Source organism: Astatotilapia calliptera, chromosome 16, assembly GCF_900246225.1.
Source record: "Astatotilapia calliptera chromosome 16, fAstCal1.2, whole genome shotgun sequence".
NCBI lineage: Eukaryota > Metazoa > Chordata > Actinopteri > Cichliformes > Cichlidae > Astatotilapia > Astatotilapia calliptera.
In genome coordinates this window covers 9062136-9087367 of record NC_039317.1, presented here as the reverse complement: position 1 = coordinate 9087367, position 25232 = coordinate 9062136, and the positions used below count along the sequence as shown (strand labels likewise).

At 38.8% G+C, this 25232-nt stretch overlaps 2 protein-coding genes and 5 non-coding genes across 7 annotated transcripts in view; 3 read left to right on the top strand and 4 right to left on the bottom strand.

Annotated features, from left to right (window-relative positions):
• The first annotated feature begins 3056 nt into the window (after positions 1–3056).
• LOC113008549 (5S ribosomal RNA) lies at positions 3057–3175 on the top strand. The gene has a single exon (XR_003270041.1). It is a non-coding gene; the product is annotated as a 5S ribosomal RNA (ribosomal RNA).
• Positions 3176–4991: 1816 nt separating this feature from the next.
• On the bottom strand, positions 4992–5110 carry LOC113008550 (5S ribosomal RNA). Its single transcript, XR_003270042.1, has one exon. It is a non-coding gene; the product is annotated as a 5S ribosomal RNA (ribosomal RNA).
• Positions 5111–8036: 2926 nt separating this feature from the next.
• On the bottom strand, positions 8037–8146 carry trnal-caa (transfer RNA leucine (anticodon CAA)). The gene is made up of 2 exons: positions 8109–8146; positions 8037–8082 (listed from the first exon to the last, which is right to left on the bottom strand). It is a non-coding gene; the product is annotated as a tRNA-Leu (tRNA).
• A 411-nt stretch (positions 8147–8557) lies between these two features.
• Positions 8558–8676, top strand: LOC113008542 (5S ribosomal RNA). Its single transcript, XR_003270034.1, has one exon. It is a non-coding gene; the product is annotated as a 5S ribosomal RNA (ribosomal RNA).
• Positions 8677–15209: 6533 nt separating this feature from the next.
• On the bottom strand, positions 15210–15318 carry trnal-caa (transfer RNA leucine (anticodon CAA)). Its single transcript has 2 exons — positions 15281–15318; positions 15210–15255 (listed from the first exon to the last, which is right to left on the bottom strand). It is a non-coding gene; the product is annotated as a tRNA-Leu (tRNA).
• A 255-nt stretch (positions 15319–15573) lies between these two features.
• On the top strand, positions 15574–20261 carry dhrs12 (dehydrogenase/reductase (SDR family) member 12). Its single transcript, XM_026144023.1, has 10 exons — positions 15574–15772; positions 16305–16438; positions 16534–16616; positions 16894–16986; positions 17076–17157; positions 17534–17595; positions 17684–17788; positions 17874–17964; positions 18092–18229; positions 19803–20261. The coding sequence occupies exons 1-10, from the start codon at positions 15717–15719 to the stop codon at positions 19913–19915; spliced, it is 957 nt and encodes a 318-aa protein (XP_025999808.1). The 5' UTR covers positions 15574–15716; the 3' UTR covers positions 19916–20261.
• A 311-nt stretch (positions 20262–20572) lies between these two features.
• Positions 20573–25232, bottom strand: part of wdfy2 (WD repeat and FYVE domain containing 2) — a 30872-nt gene continuing 26212 nt past the window's right edge. Inside the window, exons 10-12 of the mRNA XM_026144022.1 lie at positions 24872–25002; positions 24661–24769; positions 20573–23319 (exon numbers count right to left, since the gene is read on the bottom strand). Of these exons, the coding sequence (XP_025999807.1) occupies positions 23290–23319; positions 24661–24769; positions 24872–25002 (270 nt within the window). The 3' untranslated portion in view covers positions 20573–23289. The remainder of the gene's footprint in view (positions 23320–24660; positions 24770–24871; positions 25003–25232) is intronic.

The following is a 25232-nucleotide window of genomic DNA, read 5'->3' as shown; positions in this document are numbered from 1 at the left end:
GAATGTAATGATGTCTATCAAGTGTCTTGCAGATTACAGCCCGGTGTCTGGGTTCTGATCAAGGTGCTCCAAAGGAAAAACTGGAGCGCACCCAGGTGGGAGGGACTACATCAGGTTCTCCTCGCCACGCCCACCGCTTGCAAAATAGCGGAACGACCATCTTGGATCCATCAGAGCCATTGCAGGCGAGTAAGTGAAGCCATCTAAACTCAGCCGACACAGGCTCGCCCAATTGTCGTGATCTCGCCCGGTGGAGGGAACAGCCTTTCTGGCCGGGGGGTCTACTCACGACAGGAGGGTGTGTCCTGTTGTCATGAGGTGGTGGCTCCTAATAACTGCAGCGGCCCTGACCATGGCCGGGCTCCTCATCTTTGCTTCCGTGAGGGACAACAAGTCACGCTATATGAAGAAAAGGCAGACACTGTATGACAAAGGAAAGTACACCAAGCTTCCCCATGGCTACGCTACTAACTTCTGGTGGCAGTTTATGAACACTACAGCTCACTTGAATAATAAAACCGACTGCTATGCATGTACCCATATGCCCCTATCCTCGCAGACGTCTGGCCTGTGGCCGTACAGCATACCTGAAGATCGCAGTTGGTGCCTGTTGGGCCTGGCAACACATCCAGGCTACGGTACTCTTTGGTCCAAGGCCAACTACAGCATCCCAGCAAAAGCAACCTGGAGGTCATCATCACCCACAAATGTGAACTGTTCCGGACAGACCTACCTACTGACCTGGCCCCAAGTCTCAGACCCACTGCCTGATGTAATTCTACTGAACAAGCTGAACGCAGCGCAACTGCCAGTATGTGTGATGAACAATGGATCGCGGGCAGTGGGGGAGCTGCCTACTCACCTATCTACCGGATGCCACTACAAACAAAGACTCAGTACCAGACAGGATGTGCACGGACGGCACCAAGCAGTAAAGGAACCAGAGTTTCGCATCTGAGGAGGAGTGAAATTCTTACAGAGCTTGATCCCTGGCATTGGAGCTGCCGAGGTGCGGGATCATGTGGAGGTCAACCGATATGCTCTGCTACGAAACATCAACTTTGACAAAGACCCTGGGACCGGCTTTAGCAGGAGAACAGCAGGCCATCAGAACGATGGTACTGCAGAACAGACTGACTCTAGACCTGCTAACAGCATCACAAGGAGGAGTTTGCAAGCTGATCGGGGAGACATGTTGCACTTTTATCCCTGATGGATACGAAGCTGGAGGAGACATTTATGAAGCTTTGCAGAATTTGACCGCTCTGCAACAATATCTCACTGACCACACACCTGGAGCAGCTACAGCACAAGGCTGGCTGGACTGGCTGTTCGGCGGTTCATGGCTGGCTGCTGTAGCAAAACCGTTTGTCCTTCTAGGTCTCATCATGATAGCACTGCTCATATTAGTGTTGTGTGTGTTGCCATGTCTAAGAGTAATGATTTCAAAGATGATAACAACTACAATGACTGCTTATGTTGCCGTGCCTCAAGAAGAACAGCATCCCATTGCAATTCTGTTAGAGGAACTTGTAATAGCTGCTAATAAATGACGTGGTGATTAAAAATGACTTGTCAAGTGATCATGCACTGATTAACACATTAGTAGTTTATACAGGTACAACATAAGGTTTTCTTATTCTTTTATTTTCTTTTATTTTTTGTAGTTTTAGTTTTATTATTTTTCTTCATTATTACTTTTATACTTTCTTTTACTGTATTTTCCTTAATTCTTTTATTCTTTTATTTGTTTCATTCTTTAGCCCACATGATTTACATTTCTGCTATGCTGACATTTTGACAATTAAAAAATTGCTAAGGATACTTGATAAATAACCTTCACAGACAACTGTTTTGCACATTTAAAATAAGTTAAAACAGGAGGGAATATGTTACAGGAAAAATGATTCTATGTTTCTTTACCTTCTTTTAAATGTACAAAGATGCCCTTTGTCTATGGTTAGATTAGTTTAGAATTATCCTTTTAGACTTTCCCAGCAAAGACATATTGTTTTGGGACATATTGTTTTAGATTGTTTTATCTCTCACAGCTTTCTCCCAGCTCTCTGCTGACGAGACTAGCGCCACATATGGAGTTGTTTATTTTATCTGTTTATTATTTTCTTATCCTGTTCTCACTGTCTTTCCTATAAAAAGTGCCAAGCCTCTGTTCACAACGTGAGTTGTTCTCAGCAGCTCACCCGTGTACACGTTTAGCAAAGAAAGTAACTTTGTCTCATTGTGTCTTTATTTCTCCTGGGTTTTTTACAGAGTTTTCCCCCAACAGAGACCAAATAGGAGGGAATTACAGTAATCAATACGGGATGTAATAAGACTATGGACAAGGATGGCAGCAGCATGGGGGGAAGGAATTTATTTGGAGGTCTTTCTTTCTTTTACCTTTTATCGTCAGACACAACGCAGAACCACACCGGTTACACTCTGACTCCTTGAAAACAAAAGCTGTGCCTTTTTTTTATGTCACCATATTATTTAGTAACTTGAACCATATTTCTGCGTGCAAATGTCAAGGGGTGCTAGCTTCCCACTTGGATTTGGATTTATCTTTGCCCACACAAAGATGGTAATGGCGTGGCAGTACTAATTCTTCATATATTCTTATCATGTTTGGTTAGAACTCTCAGTCCTGTAAATTAAAAACGTGTCAATCCAGTAGAAAACGTCTAATAATAAATATAATATCAGTTTGAGCCCAGCTAAAATATATTTATCTTAAATAACCTAAACTTTTGGACCAGAAAACAAAATTAAAACAAAGGACAATACTCATCCAGGTTTCAAAAAACTAAAAACATATAGCACTGAATATGTGTTTAAGCTCCTCTACGAATCCCAAGTTGTTAAAATCTGATTCATATCGAAGAAATAAATCAAAATACGCCAACATAGTTCGTGTTTTCTACCATATAAAAAGCCAACTTGTGATGTCAGCGTCCGCTTACGGCCATACCACCCTGAACACGTTGCATTACATTTGTTTTAGCGTCCAGCCTTTGTTGTTGCATATAAATATGTTTCCTGTTACTATGACAGTCGCTTACGGCCATACCACCCTGAACACGCCCGATCTCGTCTGATCTCGGAAGCTAAGCAGGGTCGGGCCTGGTCAGTACTTGGATGGGAGACCGCCTGGGAATACCAGGTGCTGTAAGCTTTTGCTTTCATACACCAGGCGGCGCTGTTGCTCTTCATAACAGTACAGAGCGTTTTCTTAAAGTGAGACTTTGATAAATTTTCATCTTTTCTCTATTGTTTTTTAATTTAGCCGGTAATATTTATTATTACTATATCAGTTCTGGGGGTTTTATACTTTCAAACAAAATACACGTCTCACCGGCAAGTAATACTGCCTCCAACCTCTTCACCCTCTTCACAGACACATACTGTGCACACACAGCATGCTCAGTTGTTTCAATTCATCAGCTGCCACAAGTCAACTTAACGTATGCATAATAATACTCTTAACCTTCCTGTGTGCTAAAGACTATACACCCTACTTACTGGTTTTTTGGTTACATCAGTCTGCCACCCAATTAATTTGTGTGTTTGTTCTGCAGGTGCTCATGCCCCCTGCACATGCATTACTGTTACTAATATTAATATGGGGGTATGGCCATAACCCCAGGATATTTTTATGTCATGCTGATTTGTATTTTTGTTGTTGTTGTTGTTGATTAAAAAAATGGATCCAACCTAAAGGTCTTCTATGTTTTGAAACTCATGACACTCTATAGTCTTCTGTTGGATTTGAACACTTTTAATTTATAGCATTATAACACTGTTTCGTTAATCCTGTCATCACTGTCTTTAATTGAATTGAATTAATTTCATTGAATAAACAAAGTCTTAATCTAAAGACAGAAGTTAGCAAGCATTATACTTTGATACATAAACAGCCTTTTCGTGAGTTCTGTTATACAGTAAGACAACCATCGAAGGACCCAGTCCCTTCTGGTCTTAGAAGGTAATTGGAATCAGGCCCTGGGTAGTACTTGCGTGACAAGCTCCAGTGGGTGTTGCTGCATCTTTTACTGGAGACAATTTTGAAAAGCAGGGATGTCAAAAATCACCAAGGATCGAAATTCACTTATTCACTTAATTTCAGTTATGAATAGTTTTTTTGTTTTTTTTTAAAACAGCAATGATTTAAAAAAAAAACATCTTTGACAAAAATTATCGTTGTCAATATTGTTGTCTTTTAATAGATGGATAAGCACCTTGAGTCAGCTATTGTGATTTACAGTTGATTTGAATTGAACTGAATTAAATGTCAAATCAAATCAAATCAAATCACTTTTATTGTCACATCACATGTGCAGGTACATTGGTACAGCACATGTGAGTGAAATTCTTGTGTGCGAGCTTCACAAGCAACAGAGTTGTGCAAAATACAATAATGTAAACAAGCAAAATACAAGAATGGCTACATCTGAAACTAATAAATATATGTACAACATATAATAGTATATGCATTTCTGGATGTGTATACTAAATATTTTTCTACGTGTGTGTGTGTGTGTGTGTGTGTGTGTGTGTGTGTGTGTGTGTGTGTGTGTGTGTGTACACATATTTTACAAATTAAATAGAGTAAACAATAAATAAAATATATAAAAAAAATAAAATATACAACAACACTAAAGCTATTCTGTTATACCTACGTGTAAAAAAAATACATGTGCAAAACAGTGGCATTACTGTACAGTGTGGAGTGCATAATGTTAAAGTTCCAGTAGTGAAGCTGAGGTGTCTATGACGTGTTCAGCAGTCTGATGGCCTGATGGAAAAAGCTGTCTCTCAGTCTGCTGGTACGGGACCGGATGCTGCAGAACCTCCTTCCTGAATGTCTCCATTATCACACGTTAACTTTATTTCTTGTTGTTATTTCACCATATTATTTAGTAAAGCAGCAAATATGAAGCACAAAAATTCGGAAAGTACCACTAGATTACAGCAGCGCCCCCTGGTGCAAAAGCTTATAGCACCTGGTATTCCCAGGCGGTCTCCCATCCAAGTACTGACCAGGCCCGACCCTGCTTAGCTTCCGAGATCAGACGAGATCGGGCGTGTTCAGGGTGGTATGGCCGTAAGCAACAGTTTCACCCACGTAGAGTCTATTTATGCCTCTCAGTGTTCGTTGCGTTTAGTTTTAGATTGTCACAGTAATCGAATTGTGAATTAAAAACGTGAAAATCCCGTGCAAAACTGATTGGAAAAAAAGATATACAGGTTGAAGCCCTTTTAACAATGAAATGTAGCAGTCAATATACTTCTCGGGTTTCCCAAAATAAGAATATGGCGGAAAGAACAAAATAGTAAACTACAAATGTACATTACATTTGTTTTAGCTTCCAGTTCATAGCCTTTGTTGTTACATATAAATATGTTTCCTGTTGGCTTCATAGTCACTTACGGCCATACCACCCTGAACACGCCCGATCTCGTCTGATCTCGGAAGCTAAGCAATACTTACTTGGATGGGAGACCGCCTTACAGGTACTGTAAGCTTTTGCTTTCATACACCAGGCGGCGCTGTTGCTTCGTTACAACAAAGCTTTCAAAACAATAAGATCTTATAACTTGCAGGATATCTGTGTCACGGGCCACGGCTTTTACATTTTCAAACAAAATACACTTTTTTTTCTCAACTGCAAGTAGTAATATTTCCAGCCACTTCATCGAATTTCCACACATTAAATTTATAGCATTATAACACTGTTTCATCATTGCTGCCATCATATGGTCTTTAAACAAGTTTTAAAAGTCTTAATCTAAAGACAAGAGACAGCAAGCATCATGATTTGATACATAAACAGCCTTCTCATCAGTTATGACGTTCCTTACAGTCATACAAACCTCAAAGAACCCAGTCTCTTCTGATCTCCTTCTGAACTCGGGTAGTTGTGGTTAGTACTTGGTTGAGAGACCACCTCTGGATGGGAAAAAACAAAACATAACACTGACTCTGTTAGAGATGGCACGATACCACTTTTTTATGTTCGATACCGATATCATAGATTTGGATATCTGCCGATACCGATGTGAATCCGATATAGTGTGTTTTTTAATCAATAAAACTGTTTTTTTAATATCTTGCTGCATTTTGTATAAGTTCATACTCAAGTTTAAATAAACAACAACACTAAAGCTATTCTGTTATACCTACGTGTAAAAAAATACACTGCACCCAAAATATTTCATAGTTCAGCAAAACTGATCAATCTAATGAACTTAAACCTATACTCCATCATTCCTATTCTGGTATTTTAAAGAGTACTTAGCAGAAATATTAAGCAACCTAACTAATAGGGTTTCTCTCTGATATTAGATCCAGTAATTTACGTCAGTATCGGACCGATACGTAATATCGGATAGGTCCATCTCTAGAATCTGTGTAGATGACAATTTATATGGTGACATATGTCATTTCAGTTTATGTCACTTCTGCAATGCGAAGTTCATCAATAGTGTTGTCTTTTAATGGGTGAATATTCCCTTATTACAGTGCAGACTGCTGCTTCAGTGTATTTTTTTGTTACGTCACGGTATTATTTACCAGAGCAGCTCATATGAAGCAAATATGAGCTCAAAAGTCAAAAACAAAGATGAAGCAGCAGCGCCCCTGGTGTATAAAGACAATCATACAGTACTTGCCATTTCCACGGCAGTCTCTAATCCAAGTACCTAGCTGCTCCTGTTTAGCTTCCAAGATCAGGGGTGTTCTGAGTGGCCGTGAGCGTAAATATTCTGAGCTTTTCAACTGTAAAATATGTGTAAATAATATAATTAAAGGTCGTTCATGTTTATCAAACAAATGCGCAGAAAGTATGCAATACATGATAAAAAAAACAACAAAAACAACAAAAACGGTACAACAGTGACATGTAGGAGTCAATACACTTTCCAGGTTTTGCAAACTGAAAACATATAAATAGAAAAACAAAGAGCAAGTTTGTTTTATCTTCAGTACGAATCCTAAGTTATTAAGACCTGATTTGGTCAGTACTTGGATGGGAGACCGCCTGGGAATACCAGGTGCTGTAAGCTTTTTTTCATTTATACACCAGGGGGCGCTGCTACTCCTCATCGGGGGACACAGCTATGGGGGAAAAGACTGAGAGGTGAAATTTTATATATTTATCAAAAATGGCTGTTTGTGTGGGTTTTACTTGCACTAAGTTCAACATTTCATTGTACCTCTGATCACAATAAGATCATGAGAGGTGGGAGAGTTTTTCTTTTTTGGGTGGATGTGTTGGGCTGCCCATAGCTAGAACCTGCCTCAGTGTAAGTTATCATGTTCACAAGTAATGATCTGGTATCATTGCTGAAAGATATACAGCAATCAAATTACAAATTACATCAAGGGCCAGTGTCCTGCAGGTTTTAGATGTGTCCTTGATCCAACACAGATGATTTAAATGGCTAAAAAACCTCCTCGGCATGTCTTGAAGTTCGCTAGAGGCCTGGTGATGAACTAATCATTTGACTCAGGTGTGTTGGCCCAGGGTGAGATCTAAAACCTGCAGGACACTGGCTCTTGAGGCCTGGAGTTCCACACCCCTGTCATAGATGATGACAGAAGAGTGGATGAAAAACTCAACTATCAGCAATGTGGAGGTGAAAAAAGAGTGATTAGAAGAGTGGGAAGATGGTTTTATTGAGGGGGTAGGCCTAAGGAATGAGAAGTGAGGTAAGGGTAAAGTGGTGTGGAGATGGGAGGAGACAGATAAGTAAAATAATCAGTATTTCTGCTACAAGAGCACTGAATTGCAAAAATGTTAATGTGTGCCTATTTGAGGAACTCCTTGTTGAAAGAATTTTTCATGTCACATTTACACATTTTTTGTCCTATCGTCCTATCCTATCCTATTTGTCCTATCCTATTTTTCAGCTTTAAAAAGGTTTTGATTCGTATACAAAGCAGGATTTGTAAAGTGGTCGTTATCAAGGTACTTAACTAAAGCTAAACTGAATAATAGTTTTTATTAATAATTTTTAAAACGAACAAAAAGAATTGTCAGAAGTGGGATTCGAACCCACGCCTCCATTCGGAGACCAGAAGTCCCGTGTTGAGGAAGGTTTGTCACCTTGAGTCTGGCGCCTTAGACCGCTCGGCCATCCTGACAACTGCGATCCCCGGCCGTCAGAAAGCTGTTTCACTGCTGCTAACCAAAGTTTGCAGCTGAGACTTTGTATCACTTTGTAAAGACAAGCGGCATTTTTTAAAGAGTTTAGCGTAGAGTTTATTAAAAACCTTAAGTTTGTTTGGGTTACGGCTCACTTTTATTTTCTGTTTTTATTTCGTCTTTCCGTTAATAAGAAAAACATAGAGGCACTGCCAGGAAGAGAAAAGACAAAAAACACTACTCAACTAGCCGACCTGTGTTGAGAATTGGACTAAATAGCTATAAATATGCTTCTTGTTAGCGCCACACTCGCTTACGGCCATACCACCCTGAACACGTTGCATTACATTTGTTTTAGCGTCCAGCCTTTGTTGTTGCATATAAATATGTTTCCTGTTACTATGACAGTCGCTTACGGCCATACCACCCTGAACACGCCCGATCTCGTCTGATCTCGGAAGCTAAGCAGGGTCGGGCCTGGTCAGTACTTGGATGGGAGACCGCCTGGGAATACCAGGTGCTGTAAGCTTTTTTTCATTTATACACCAGGCGGCGCTGTTGCTTCGTTACAACAAAGCTTTCAAAACAATAACGAGTACTTGACAATGTTCGTTTTTAATCCTTTTTTTCTGTCACAGGATATCACGAGAGCACTTCCTTTTGTACACCAGGGGGAGCTGCTGCTACACCATTGTAGACGACTTTGACAAAACATTTGGCAAGAAGTCTGAAAGAAGGAAATTCATTTATTCATCCTTAAATAAATAGTAGAAAAAACTAGAAAGTGCATTTTCTGAAGAAACTGCAGTGTGAATGCTTGAATCTGAATGTATGCACTGAAATGAATTAATTGCTGAATTTTGAGTTAAAAATATTGAATGAGATTAAAAAAAAACAAAAAAAAAAAAATGAATTTAACCTGAAAACAAAAGTGCTGAACTGCTAAAAGCTGAAGGTTACACAGAAGAAGGAGTTGGAAAAAAACTGAAAATGTTTTAAATGTAAATTAGAAAACCCTAAGAAATGAGAAAAGAACATTTAGAGTCAGAAAACATCTGAATGAATATTAAAAGGTCATATTCTTTGAATCACTGAATGACTCAAATGTGATCCCTCCACTTTGATCCACACAGTTTAAAAAGTTTAAATGCCTGAGCTTTGAAAGATACGGTGTTGGAAAGAGAACAATAATGGCGACAATTTGAGGGTAAAATGATGGCTGTAACACTGTGGACACAGCAGCAGTTGAAAGAGAAGTGTTTAAGATGAATCTTGGCAGAGTGAGAGAGAGAGCTCGTTAAGCAGGCAGGTGTGAGCCTGGTTGCTATAGTGACCGCACCCAATGGCTCCATACACACGTACACAGACATGCGCCTCACTTTTGCTGCTTAAAATGAACAGAAAAGTCAGGCCGAAACAAATCGCTCCCAAATGAAAAGTAAAAGTCGTATTGACAAAATTCTTTCACCGTGAGCGACAGCAATGTCTAGTCTACCTAATTCTCAGTTTTCATGCCTGTGGAGCTTATTATATGGACGTGGTGACAGTGGAAAGACACCATGCTCTTCTGATTTTCAAACGAACCTTCTGAGCCATTTTAACATTAGAGTCTATGGAAGAGTTGGAGGGAGGAGGCTGTGCATTGGTGACATTTATGAAAGAACCATAACACCTAGGACAATAGTAAACACATTGGATGAAAGAGGACAGCAATGGCTACGTTTTGAGGGTAAAATCATACCTGTAGAGCAAACGCTGCGGACACAGCAGCAGTTTTAAAAAAGATTTTAAGATTAATTTTTTTGCTCCTCTCACTCTAGCAGTTGAGCTGCCTCACTCTAGCCCCAACATTCCGTCCCATACACACCCATTATAAACTCTGAAATGGGTGAAAAAACATCATGAAACTTAAACTGGAACTGAAGAAAAAGTATAATAGATATTGAAAAGATAAATACAAGTTGAATAGTTGAATGTCTTGTCTTCGTTTTAAAGTTTGAATGGTGGCTCTATGTCAATGTATGTGGAAGTAGTAAGAGTTTAAAAATGAGTAAGTTGAATGAGGATTTGAAGGGTCTCCCCATTGAAATACATTATAAATTTTTGTTGAATAAAGTTGAATAAAATTAAAAATATAAATGTTAAAAATATGAAAAATAGAAGCACACCATTCCAAAAGAAGAGGAATTTAATGGTGTTTGAATGGTTTTTCTAAGTTGAACGGTTTTGAAGGAGATAGTCGGCGAAAAACGTACGGAATAGAAAATAATAATAAAGACTAGAAAGTGCATTTTCTGAAGAAACTGCAGTGTGAATGCTTGAATCTGAATGTATGGACTGAAATGAATTAATTGCTGAATTTTGAGTTAAAAATTTTGAATGAGATAAAAAAAAACAAAAAAACAACTGAATTTAACCTGAAAACAACAGTGCTGAACTGCTAAAAGCTGACGTTTAACATAGAAGAAGAAGTTGGAAAATAGCTGAAAATGTTTTAAATGTAAATTAGAAAAACCTAAGAAATGAGAAAAGAAAATTTAGAGTCAGAAAACATCTGAATTAATATTAAAAGGTCATATTCTTTGAATCACTGAATGACTAAAATGTGATCCCTCCACTTTGATCCACACCGTTTAAAAAGTTGACATTTCTGAGCTTTGAAAGACACGGTGTTGGAAAGAGAACAACGATGGCGACGTTTTGAGGGTAAAATGATGGCTGTAACACTGTGGACACAGCAGCAGTTGAAAGAGAAGTGCTTAAGATGAATCTTGGTACAGTGGCAGGCAGAGCTCGTTAAGCAGGCAGGTGTGAGCCTGGTTGCTATAGTGACCGCACCCAATGGCTCCATACACACGTACACAGACATGCACCTCACTTTTGCTGCTTAAAATGAACAGAAAAGTCAGGCCGAAACAAATCGTTCCCAAATGAAAAGTAAAAGTCGTATTGACAAAATTCTTTCACCGTGAGTGACAGCAGCTTCTAGTCTACTGAATTCTCAGTTTTCATGCCTGTGGAGTTTATTATATGGACGTGGTGACAGTGGAAAGACACCATGCTCTTCTGATTTTCAAACGAACCTTCTGAGACATTTTAACATTGGAGTCTATGGAAGAGTTGGAGGGAGGAGGCTGTGCATTGGTGACATTTATGAAAGAACCATAACACCTAGTACAATAGTAAACACATTGGATGAAAGAGGACAGCCATGGCTACGTTTTGATGGTAAAATCATACCTGTAGAGCAAACGCTGCGGACACAGCAGCAGTTTTAAAAAATATTTTAAGATTAATTTTTTTGCTCCTCTCACTCTAGCAGTTGAGCTGTCTCACTCTAGCCCCAACATTCCGTCCCATACACACCCATTATAAACTCTGAAACGGGTGAAAAAACATCATGAAACTTAAACTGGAACTGAAGACAAAGTATAATAGATATTGAAAAGATAAATACAAATTGAATAGTTGAATATCTTGTCTTCGTTTTAAAGTTTGAATGGTGGCTCTATGTCAACGTATGTGGAAGTAGTAAGAGTTTAAAAATGAGTGAATTGAATGAGAATTTGAAGGGTCTCGCCATTGAAATACATGGGAAATTTTTGTTGAAAAAAGTTAAATAAAATTAAAAATATAAATGTTAAAAATGAGAAAAATAGAAGCACACCATTCCAAAAGAAGAGGAATCTAATGGTGTTTGAATGGTTTTTCTAAGTTGAACGGTTTTGAAGGAGATAGTCGGCGAAAAACGTACGGAATAGGAAAAAATAACTAGAAAGTGCATTTTCTGAAGAAACTGCAGTGTGAATGCTTGAATCTGAATGTATGCACTGAAATGAATTAATTGCTGAATTTTGAGTTAAAAATATTGAATGAGATAAAAAAAAAAACCGAATTTAACCTGAAAACAAAGGTGCTGAACTGCTAAAAGCTGAAGGTTACACAGAAGAAGAAGTTGGAAAAAAACTGAAAATGTTTTAAATGTAAATTAGAAAACCCTAAGAAATGAGAAAAGAACATTTAGAGTCAGAAAACATCTGAATGAATATTAAAAGGTCATATTCTTTGAATCACTGAATGACTCAAATGTGATCCCTCCACTTTGATCCACACAGTTTAAAAAGTTTAAATGCCTGAGCTTTGAAAGACACGGTGTTGGAAAGAGAACAATAATGGCGACAATTTGAGGGTAAAATGATGGCTGTAACACTGTGGACACAGCAGCAGTTGAAAGAGAAGTGCTTAAGATGAATATTGGCACAGTGGCAGGCAGAGCTCGTTAAGCAGGCAGGTGTGAGCCTGGTTGCTATAGTGACCGCACCCAATGGCTCCATACACACGTACACAGACATGCGCCTCACTTTTGCTGCTTAAAATGAACAGAAAAGTCAGGCCGAAACAAATCGCTCCCAAATGAAAAGTAAAAGTCGTATTGACAAAATTCTTTCACCGTGAGCGACAGCAATGTCTAGTCTACCTAATTCTCAGTTTTCATGCCTGTGGAGCTTATTATATGGACGTGGTGACAGTGGAAAGACACCATGCTCTTCTGATTTTCAAACGAACCTTCTGAGCCATTTTAACATTAGAGTCTATGGAAGAGTTGGAGGGAGGAGGCTGTGCATTGGTGACATTTATGAAAAAACCATAACACCTAGTACAATAGTAAACACATTGGATGAAAGAGGACAGCGATGGCTACATTTTGAGGGTAAAATCATACCTGTAGAGCAAACGCTGCGGACACAGCAGCAGTTTTAAAAAAGATTTTAAGATAAATTTTTTTGCTCCTCTCACTCTAGCAGTTGAGCTGTCTCACTCTAGCCCCAACATTCCGTCCCATACACACCCATTATAAACTCTGAAACGGGTGAAAAAACATCATGAAACTTAAACTGGAACTGAAGAAAAAGTATAATAGATATTGAAAAGATAAATACAAGTTGAATAGTTGAATGTCTTGTCTTCGTTTTAAAGTTTGAATGGTGGCTCTATGTCAACGTATGTGGAAGTAGTAAGAGTTTAAAGAGGAGGAAGTTGAATGAGAATTTGAAGGGTCTCTCCATTGAAATACATTATAAATTTTTGTTAAATAAAGTTGAATAAAATTAAAAATATAAATGTTAAAAATGAGAAAAGTAGAAGCATTCATGTCCAAAAGAATAGGAATCTAACGGTGTTTGAATGGTTTTTCTAAGTTGAACGGTTTTGAAGGAGTAGGCTTACAAAAAACGTACGGAAAAATAAAATATAATAATAATAATAAAGATTAGAATAACAATACTGTGAATGCTTTTCAAGCATTCACACTAATAATAAAGATTAGAAGAACAATACTGTGAATGCTTTTCAAGCATTCACACTAATTAGAAGAACAATACTGTGAATGCTTTTCAAGCATTCACACTAATAATAAAGATTAGAAGAACAATACTGTGAATGCTTTTCAAGCATTCACACTAATAAAGAAAATCTCGATTGACGAATAAAGATTTGAACGAGACAAATTTCGTATAAAATGGGTTCCAAGAATTAATAAGTGACCCGTGCAAAATCAATATATTGATTAATAGATGAAAATTGGTAAAGTGAAGTTTTTCTTGGGGGGGGGGATCCTGTTTATTTATAGAATTTTTACATGTAGTTTGATATATCAGGCCTAATAAAACAAGTACCAATGATACAAAGACATACCTCAATACAGTTCAGGCCGTTACAATTTGAATGATTTTTGAGAACTACTGAACAGCATATAACTAATACCCATCCCAAGGTCCAATCCAATAACAGAAATAAATGAATAAATAAGTAAATAAAACACACACAGAGAGACCACCCTCAATTAAAACAACAACAACAAAAAAAAAAAAACAAGGTATTCAAAGTGATATAAATGATAAATTGCTGCCACACCTGTGAAAACCTATTAGCATTTCCTCTGAGTCTGAATTTTATTTTCTCCATTTTTAAAAAGAACATAGAATCTTTCAGGGTGAGAAGTTTTTCAAGACCGCAAAATTCTACGTTGTGCCAGCATTGAAGTGAAAGCTATAACGTCCAGCTGCTTACGGCTAAGGTTTAGGGTGGAATCTTCAGAAACACAAAAAAGGAGAAACTAGTGGACAAGGATTGTGTAACACTCAAAACATGAGAGAGCACTTCAAAATAAAAAGTCCAATATAACTGAAGTGTTGGGCAGGTAAAAAACAAACAAACATATGAGTTAATTAACAGGTAGGAGGTTTTGCATCTGTTGCACAGGTCAGGAATGCCGTTGTATATTTTAGATGTGTAATCTGTATACTGTCTTAAACCGAATATGCAGATGAAAATGAGGTATGAATTCTGTTAATTAGCCTACTTTGTCCCAGTAATCTTCGCCAAACCTAAGAAGTACCTGCTCCCAAGTGGAAACAATCATTTTGGTTGAGTAATCTTGTTTGCCCATATAAATGATGAAATCAGTGGGAAAAACATTTTTATAATATTAATCCTACCAAGAAGTTATACAGGAAGGTTTGCTGACCTTTGAAAAGCCAACCTTACATAGGTTAGCAATGATTAAAATTTGCAGTTTGGAAAGCTTTAAATGAACTGGTAATATGTACTCCTGGATATCTGAGGCCAGAAGACGGTAAACTCAAGTTTTTAAGCATATATTATAAATTATCAGTTCAAGACCGAGACGGAGATCTAAGTAAAATACATAACAGTTTTTTAAGCACAGACTCGACTTTTTATTTATTTATTTATTGTCTCTGGCAGCACTTTACATGTAGTTGAACTGACATGTGATTATGAATGAATTACCCTGAAGGAGAAATGTGCGGATTATAAACTACGATTCTGTTTCCGTATTTTATTTTTAAACGTAAACACGGTTTATTAGTAGTATTAAAATGCATAGTAGTCTTAAAACATGTCAGTGTTTTAAGACTGTCATGTTTTTTCATTTGCGGAGAAGGGACGATAATGTATCCTGTAAGATAACATGTTATATAAACGTAGTTAGCGAAGAACGACGAAAGAAATCAGCGTAGCCCACAGAAAGAAAAAAAGTATTGTCAGAAGTGGGATTCGAACCCACGCCTCCATTCGGAGACCAGAAGTCCCGTTTTACAGGAAGGTTTAACCTTGAGTCTGGCGCCTTAGACCACTCGGCCATCCTGACAACTCTGTCGAACGAGCCGAAACAAACACTCATATAATTATAACTCACTGTGTCACGATTGTGACTGCCAGAGATGCATCGAACAGCCATTTCTCCTTTAGGTTCTTTGACATCAGTTCAAACTGAGCTTAAATTTGTTTGTTTAAATGAAAGGATGGTTTGTTTCGCAGCTGTTTACGGAACAGCAGTAAGCAAACATTTCCGCCAGGGGCAGTATACATACGTTATGAAATACACTTCCGGTGCTTATACACGTGATTCTCCGCCCATCTCTCACTACAGACCTTCGCTTACTACATAACAAGCTGCAGTCATCCTTATGAAACGCAAATACTGGATTGTGTCCACTGTTAGGGCGACTAAAGAGCCAATTGTGTAGAGAAGCTGCGCGTATTAAAATGTCCTTTTACAGGAATACTGTGTGGCTTGTCAAAGGACTCCAGGAGTATACAAAGTAAGTAGACAGTTTCCTTTTCTAATAGGACTCTATTATGTAGTCAAATGACTTGTAGTCTTAATTGTTTGCGGTACATATAGGCTACATAACCTTCCGACACGCCGCCCAAAGTTTAACTACATGTTTGCTTTGTTAGTGATAGCACTCGGTTACTGCGCGTTTGTGTCCGACAGCATGCTACAGGTAAACGATTACACAATGCTGCAAGCTTACCGTATAATCAAGACTACAACCTCAAGATGTTTGAAACAGTGAAAGTGCTTCTTACATGTTTTCTGACGTGACCAGTAACCCAAATTAACACAGTGGATAAAGACATGTATAAAGCAGGAGAGTGTCATTTGGAGGAAGACTGTTTTACTTGATAAATTACCCAAATTATTAGGCCGTTATATTTTGTGATTTGCTTATGGTATGCTTATTGTATCCTAGTAACCACACCCAATAGTGATGACACTGTTACATCAGTGCATGTAGAAATATGGGTGACAGTGTAATGTGCTCACACATTCCTCTTTGCTCGTACCAGGAGTGGCTATGAAGCAGCAGCAAAGCATTTTGTTCCAGCTGACCTGGATGTAAACCTGAATGGAAGGTCCTTCATGGTGACAGGTGCCAACAGCGGGATAGGGAAAGCTGCAGCGCAGGAAATCGCTAAGAGAGGTGAGAGTCTCACAGCTGACAGAAGGCACTTTTCCTCTTTCCTGCTGGTATTTGTGTGTGTCAAATGTTGATCATGTTTTCGTTTGTGTCTGTAGGGGGAACGGTTCACATGGTGTGTCGAAACAAGGGGCGAGCAGAAGCAGCCAAAGGTGAAATTGTTGAAAGCAGTAAAAATGAGGTGAGATTTTAACTGTTCATCTGTCTGAGTTTTTTCTTTTTTATACAGGAGTTCTCTCCCAGAAATAAAGTGAAGCTTTGCTTTTTCTTTAATAAAAATATGCTCACATTCTTGTTTTTTTTCCATCAGATTTTTAAAATGTTCTGTCAAGAAACGTGAATGAAAATAAAGCAATCAAACAAAACAAAATAGATGAGAATATTCATACCTGCTTTTCCACCCAATTAGATTAGACTTAAAACTAACCCACACCTTTAATTTTCCTGTCTATTCCCAGAATGTTCACGTCCACATTGTTGACATGTCGAGCGCCAGGCAAGTGTGGGAGTTTGCGCAGAGCTTCTCACAGAACAACACACTGCATGTGTTGGTGGGTAACTGCAGATATGTTGTGGCTCATCTGCAGTAAACATATTTTAACGTTAACGTTAATCTCAATCTGCTTATGGTGGTTCTCAGATCAACAATGCGGGCTGTATGGTCAACCAGAGAGAACTAACTGAGGAGGGTTTGGAGAAGAACTTTGCCACAAATACGTTGGGTAAGACGAGAACACATATTTCAGATGGAAGTTTTAACAACAAAAAGGAAGCCGGGGTTTTTAAATCGTAACTTTGTGTAAAATGATAGTGTTCAACATTTTCTTTCCTGCAAAAATGACTTCTCAGGACTGACTGTAATTAAGATGGTCTTAAAAAAACTTCCAAAATAGGCAAAATGTAAAATATTAACATTAAAATAAGCATTTTGTATTTAAATTTAGGGGAGGTGATTGTAATGATCACTGGTTTTGGCCTTATTTGACAAATTATGTTGTTATTTAATGTCATTTCTGCAAATTTGTAACAAAAAAAGTATGTGAAAGACTAATATTGGCTATAAATAAAAACTCTTTTGTGCGTAACTTTGTTTTTCAGGTACATACATCCTCACCACTGCACTGATACCTGCACTGAAGAAGGTCGAAGACCCGAGAGTGGTGGGTTGAATTACAACCGCACAAAAAAATAACCAGGATGTACAAATGCACGACTGAAAATGAACGATTTCTTCTGTTTCCGCTCCAGATTACTGTGTCTTCAGGTGGCATGCTCACACAGAAATTGGACGTGGACGACCTCCAATTTGAGAAGGGGACATTTGACGGGACCATGGCCTACGCTCAGAATAAAGTAGAGTGACTGAAAGACGTAGCGGTCTACAGAGGAATTGTTGTGGTATTTATATTGATATGCATTTTTTTTCTTTGTCTGGCAGAGGCAGCAGGTGATCCTGACAGAAAGATGGGCTGCTCAGCACAAAGAGATCCACTTCTCCAGCATGCACCCCGGCTGGGCAGACACACCAGGTGAAGAAAAGAAAGATACTTTAAAACTTAAGAATTTAACTGGAAGACAAAGGTTTTTCATGGAATAACAACCTTTGACAAGAGAATGTTGTCTCTGTGACTTAAGTTTTGAATTTTCTCTCTGTAGCGGTCCAGACCTCCATGCCTTCATTCCACGCTAGGATGAAGTCCAAGCTGAGGACAGAGGCCATGGGAGCTGACACCGTGGTGTGGCTCGCCATATCCGCAGCAGCCGCCAAGCAACCGAGCGGGCTCTTCTTTCAAGGTCAGAAACAGACTTGCAAATATCTAACATGGTTTTCTCTGTAATCACAGAGAGAAACTAAGGAACTTGAAGGGTAGCAAAAGATATAAATTATGTATTAAGCACTTGCTAATACTTTACTAATGCTTCATTTGAATGACATCTGTGTCAGTTTCAACTGGATTCAACCAGCAGCAGCAATGACTGTTCCCACAGCTGGGACTTCAATAATGAGGCCACAGAAACGTTGTTTCGCAGTAACATGTCTAGAATTAAACTACGCTTTCAATCACAAATAAGGAAATCCCTCCATATTTCTTCTTAACACTCAGATTAATGGACTTTTTTGGGTCCCTGTCCACCCAAAAAATTCTAGCTACAGTCACACAGTAGTCTGGGAATTATGAGTCTGTCATAATCTCGCTGTAACGAGACTGGCGCCTTACAGATCACCAGACTCATCCATACTATTGTCCAAACACCTCTCATTCCCCGTGATGATCAAGATGACTGCTGGAAAAAGCTCCAGCATTGAAATTCAGTCGTTTCCTCTCTAGCTCCTCCACGATAGCGGACGTTACTGCAGGCAGTAGAACTGTCTGCGCTCTATCAGCTGGTAGAGACTGTCTGTTGCCAAGATCGTAACATGCAGAAAAACCACCGATAGATTTGAACACCTGGACCAGTAGCAGTTTCACTTTTTGCATAAATCAGAAGCAAAATCAACTCTGTCATTTTTACAGTCATAAATGAAATTTGTAATCACAGGTTATTTAGTTTGTTGCAAAAGTGATTCATGAGCGTAATTGTAGCTTAATAGTATTGATCAAAGATGTTCATTGTCAGGGACCAAGCAGTAAAGCATAAAGGACACAGGTGTTTAAATTCAAAAAGGGGTTTTATTGACCCAAAAATATGAAAATATATTTAACAAAGCCAAAACTTAAACAGGCAGACCAATAAAAGAGGTCAACTCAAGATAATAATTAACAAAACCTCAAACAAACATCAGATAAACTGACCTGCTGAAATGACACACGGGGAACTTAAATACTGGTTTAGCTAAACCAAATGACACACACGGGGAAAACAAGATGGCTGCCATATAACCAACTAATACAAAACAATTAAACACGCATGAAACACCCCCCAGGCAATGAAGCATGTGGTGCTATCCAATTAGGCTGTCAGTGGTACTTCAGCTCTCCCAGCCCTTTGCCAGACAGGAGGAGAAGCCAACCCCAGGTAACTCAAACAAAGAAAGATGTATTAATATAACATAAAACAGAACTTTGACCTTGCAAGGTTAATGTGTGCACGCCATATAAACATTGGAAGGTGTGATGGAAAAATAAATACATTTAATAAAGAAACAATATTGAACAATAAGTAGAATATTTTAAAGTAGTGACTGTAAATTAAACTAAGGTGAATCAACTGGTGGTGAGGTGTGGAGCTTACCATGTGTGGCATGCCATCACATTCATGTTTTTGTGATGCTGCAAAACTCCTATATTTAAACTTTTTATAATCGATCACTTAAATGTCACAGTTTTGTGTTAGGTCTCATGTATTCGCATAAAATGTCTTTCAGATCGTAAAGGAGTGGCGACACACTTGCCCCTCGCCTCCTCCCGGTCAACACCGCAAGAGGAGGAGAAGCTTCTGGCAGCGCTGGACGAGTTCGCCCAAAAGTTCAAACCTTAATACCTCAAAAAACAGTTTCTGTAAAAGGAAAAAGAACAAGCACTCGTCACAGATTACTAATGTTTACACAATCTTTTTTTAATATACAGAAAAGCTTCAACCTCCAAGAACAACCTTTACTTAAAATATACAGAAAAACAAAATCTAGTGAAGTAAATGTGGTTGTTTACGGAAAGATGACTTGTACTTTATTTTTGCTCCTTGGTTAATCAAAAATAAATAAATAAATATATATACTTCCTATTTGTAAAGCTTATGAACATATATGTACACACTAACAATTATGCATTTTAATTTATGTTGAATTTCTTATCTGATTTCATTAAATAAGAATTTTACCTGTTTACTTGCAGTTTCTTCATAAGGGGTTGTGTGCACCTGTGTTTCTGGTGTATTTTGGCTACTTTCAAATGTAATTTTTAAAGACGTTTCTCCCTGGGTGGATCATCTCCTTTTGCATGTGTCATGTGTTGCAATACCTGGGAAAAAGGAGAAAGTCTGTGGTGCCGAGCAAAGTCCGATGAAGCTGCTGAAACGAAGACTCCAGTTAAAGTCGTCGAATATCTGCCGGTTTCAGTTTGCAGTCAAAGAACTCAACACTGCAGCAAGAGCCCCAAAATCACAGCTGCGATCCAATAAACAAACACTGGACTCAAATACAGTTGAGCAGGTGAATACCTCCTCTTTTAATATGTAATTTATACACATAATTACATTGAAGGACACAACAACAATTGTTTTCTTTCCTGGGACAGAAACACAGACCACTGGCCAAAGACGGATTTATTGCATCCATTCATTTTGAATGCAGAAATCCTATATTAGTATCTAGAAAGATGTGCATCTCCTGTGCAGTCTGGGTTTTCACATCATTGTGAAAACCCAGACTGCACCAATTATCACTTCCACGTGCACTTCACATGATGCCAGCAAAGAAAAAAGCTGCTTTGTTGCAGTTCTTTGGATTTTTTTGTACTCCTGTTCCACGCAGGCACCACATTACATTAGATTCAATGCAGAGTGACAATAAATGAGCTTGCCGTGCATTCGAAATGACACAATTACTATAACGGAGCTGAAACACTGGTAAGGACCTTTAAAGTCTTAGTACCCAAAGTTTCACATTCACAAGTAAACAGCTGCTATACTTTTATTCGTGGCTGTAAAGTGACGTACAGTTTTCCATCGTTCTATAGTTGTAGAAAATCTCATCTTTGGGCTTGAACTGTACGAACACTAAGAATAGTTATCGGCTGAGCAGATCATTAAAGCACAAGTGTAATGATAACTAAAGACATACTTAGTCTTCACAGCATGAACTTGAGATATTTTTGCTTGTTGATTCCAGTGCATCGACAGTAAAGTCAGTCAGTATCGAGACGTTTAAAAACAGTAACAGTGGGGACAAATCAATGCCGTGTTCGTTAGCTTACTTTCTATTCTGTGCATGCTGCCACTGACGAGCTTGATGATATGTGCTTTTGAATGTCAAAAACGTTTAAACCACACTTACAATAATAAATAATCTCAGAAAACAGTTCCACAGCTGTAAAGGACAGGAAGTACAAAATGTCAGCTGGCTTCATGCTAGATTACACAATCTGAAAGGTGCGCTCTGCACATCAGTGGGTTTAGATAAACACTGTGTGTGCTTACACTACAACAACAAGAGTCTGCAGTATCATCAGTATCCTTGAAAACTTCCCAACCTTGTAAACTTTGGATTTCTTGCTCATACTGTCAATTTGTTCCAAATTTGCTTGTTCTGACATGATACAGAAGCATGGTGAGGTTGCAAACCAAAGAGCATCCATTTGCCTGGAGTTTTTTTTACCAGACCAGTATGAAAACGCCACGAGGTCTGCATGATATCCAGTCTTTTAACACTCAGTGGACTGGGTGCATCTACATCTGAGGCCTCCATGTGTTTGCACACCAGCATTACAGTGCGTACAGAAGACATAAAGCTCCTAATGTAGGTAATGTAGTTTATGCAGGTTTTTTAAGTTGTTTCCATCCACAAGCGTTTCAGCATAAATCTGAACTAAAGCTGCGTTTTATGCTATTTCTTCCCTCTAGTGCTTGATATCAGGTGTTGCAGACTAAGAAAAAGTCTCCCTCGGATGATACTGTCAGGTCAGACCAGACGAAAAACAAAAAAAACAAAACATGATTTGTATAATAAGCGCACACAGTGTGAGTGATGTGAAGCACCTGAGAAACAGCACACTTGCAGGCATTAATGACATGCTCACGAGCAGCATTTACAGGCAAGAACTAGAACATCTTCTACACAAGTGACACCTGTTTTATTTATTTTTACTGCTCGAGGCTGTTTTTATTTTAGGTTCTATTTTTGACATTTACACCTGTAAAACACCCAAATGTTCAGTGCTTACTATGAACATATTGTATTTTCTGCTCTTAGGACACATGTGAGTGCCATGCTGCATTGATGATTATACTAAAACAATAAAATAAATGAAATAGTTGGGAAAACCTAAAAAAAAGATAAAAGAAAGTAAGTTTGTGAGAGAATTGGGCAGTTTGGAGGCTCACGCTTTGCTGCTATTTCAACTACAAACATTTTTTGTAATATCAGCCTGTATATACAGACAACAAAGCCTAGGGTCTGAGGGTTATGTCAGTATGTTATGCCAAAAAGATGACATTTGGTGTTAAACAGGTCAGTGTGACAGTTTAGGTTGTCACTATAACAGGTGGCAGGTACCTAATGTTAAATGGAATATAATAAAAGGAGCGTCACTTTTAAATTCTCTGTCTGCAGAAGGTAAAAAACAACACGTGCAGGTCTGAACAGCTGCTGGTGCAAATGAAAATCATAAGCTCCTGTTTTGTTAAGGATCTGCAGCCAGTTCAGTAGGAATGCACGTTTGATTTTGCCAGTCTGTTTAACAAGGTGCTTCACATCTACAGAAAGTAAAGTCTGGGTTTGACAAGTTCCCGCAGTGCAAGCAGGTTTCATAAGACTGTTTCATGAATTTCCAGTTTGAAACTGGAAAGGAATGCATGGAAATTAAGTACATGAGGTGTGTCGATAACTTACAAAGGGAAATGCCTCAACCTTTCGCACACTGTACAGACACACATACACAGAGAGACCCACAGTCCACCAGCAACTCTCTGTAACCTTGTGTCAAACAAAGCCTGTATGGTTCTCAGGCTTCACTGGCCTGCAGTGCCCTCGCTGTAAATGTTCAACAGCCACCGCTACACGTTAAAAAACTGCTAAATATTATCCAGATGACATCGATCCTGCTGGAGCTCTCACCCTGTTTCTCTTCCCAGTGGTACTGGCACCTCGACAGTTTGTCAAACAGAGATTTCTGCTGACTGCTTGTTATCCACAGATCTCAGGACACCACAGGAGTCATGTCCCATAGCTGCAGACAAAACACAAGTAACCGTCAGTCCATTTAAGCAGAAACAGTTAAAGCTGTGTTTCTGTGACCCCCTCATAGCTCAGACATGTGCAACACTATCATCATCCGTTTGTTGGATTTGAATCAGATACTCTATGTAATTTGTCGACTTTAACTAATGCAATTTTTAAAAGACAGTAATTTAAGCGCGTTTTTGACTAAATTAAGACGTGAATTTTTTAAAAATAGGAGAACAATATTTGACCCAGTAGCTAGAACTGGTAATCAGCAGAGAGGCAGTTATACAGTCAACAGGGTGGGTCAAAGAAGAAATACTGTGACGTACATTATCACTTTGTTTTAGAATATGATTACTGACACACTGGGGCCCAATATAAATGTTTTTATGAAGGAACATGCGGGCTCTAAATCGACTCCTCCACATATTTGACTTTCCAGAGTGGCTACTTAATGGCTCTCTATGGTGGAGCTCAACAAATAAATGACAAAAGGGCAGAAAGCAAATTAGTTAACTGAACTGACATGTTATTAAAACCGAGACCAGAACGGAGAAAACCTGATTTTAGCTATTTTAGATTATATTCGTGCAATGTTTCGAGTACTGCAGAATAACTCAGTTGTGATTACAGTTACTCTGCTAGTCATATATATAAAATAGACAATTTAATTCTTTTAATTAAATCTTTTTCAAGTACATTGAAAAAGCCTGCACTGTGTATTATTTTACTAAAGGGAAAATTACATTAGTGCATAGTGCAAAGAACTACCTGTTCACATACCAGCCAAACACAGTGTGAAAGCTCAGTAGTCACCACTTTAGTAGCTCCCTGTAAGAGGCGTCTGACTCTTAAGTAGCAAATATTCTCCAGCTCACTCTTCACCAGCCAGTCTCCAACTTTGTCTGTGAGAGCTGCCCGAGAGGCCCAAAACAAATGTGTTCCCTCTGAGTGACTTCGGATTCTCCAAGCATTTAATCTAAATACGCAACACATCCTGATGTAAGGTTTATTAATGGGTGTTAGACTGACAGTCACAGTGTAGCACACAGTTTCCAGCTACCTGCAGTGTTTTATAGGCTTTCACATGCTCTGGATTTCCTTAAAATAAATAAATACTTGAAAAAAGACTTGACTACCACCTCGGACACTGGGGCAGTCATCCCCTAAAAGAGCAGTTATTTTAAGAGCAGGGATTATAGCATAAACAAGCACGTCTAAACGGGCTGAAAACATAACCCTCATGTCTGAATGATCCGAACCCCTAGCTAAGGGTTACTGTCTGTGCCGCACGCCTTATCCAAGACTCTCAAACACAACAGACACTCCTTGTACTTTTCCAGACCTTGACAATCTTGTCAGTGCCAGAGGTGAGCAGATTTCCAGTGGTGGGCTCGTAGTGCATGTAAACAATGCTGTGCTTGCTGTCGTGGAAGGTGGCTGTGGGTGCTCGACTGCAAGACACAAAGGCAGCGCCAGCGGTTATAGTGTGCGAATCACTGGGAAAGCTACAAAGGCTCAGTATATGACAACAACAGAAGCTGATTGTTACTCACTCCTCGTCACTGATGGACTCGTGGCAGCTGTCACACACGCGCACCTCGAACTCGAATCCCATGAGGGGGATGGTGGAGCGTTTGGACGAACATTTGCCGCACACTGCCTGGCCGCACTTCCTGCAGTGGTGCTGAGCACACAGGAGGATATGAACACATCAGCTTTCATTTAACATCTTATTTCTCATCAAAGAAATGGAGGTGGTGTTTTGCTTTTTGTTTTGTTTTGTCTTACAATGAAATGTTTAGCAAATGTATACGCCAAGTCAAGGCCAAGTTTTGAACTTTGTCTTTCGAAAGCTACAAGAAGATACTGGTTGTGATGCATTTTGATAATTGCTATCCAGCAGACAATCTCTCT

Excerpts from the sequence above, each read along its gene's own strand:
- dhrs12 (XM_026144023.1), top strand. The coding sequence starts at position 15,717 with ATGTCCTTTTACAGGAATACTGTGTGGCTTGTCAAAGGACTCCAGGAG. Across the intron at positions 15,773-16,304 it reads GGACTCCAGGAGTATACAAA|GAGTGGCTATGAAGCAGCAG; the intron begins GTAAGTAGACAG and ends TGCTCGTACCAG. Across the intron at positions 16,617-16,893 it reads TTGAAAGCAGTAAAAATGAG|AATGTTCACGTCCACATTGT; the intron begins GTGAGATTTTAA and ends GTCTATTCCCAG.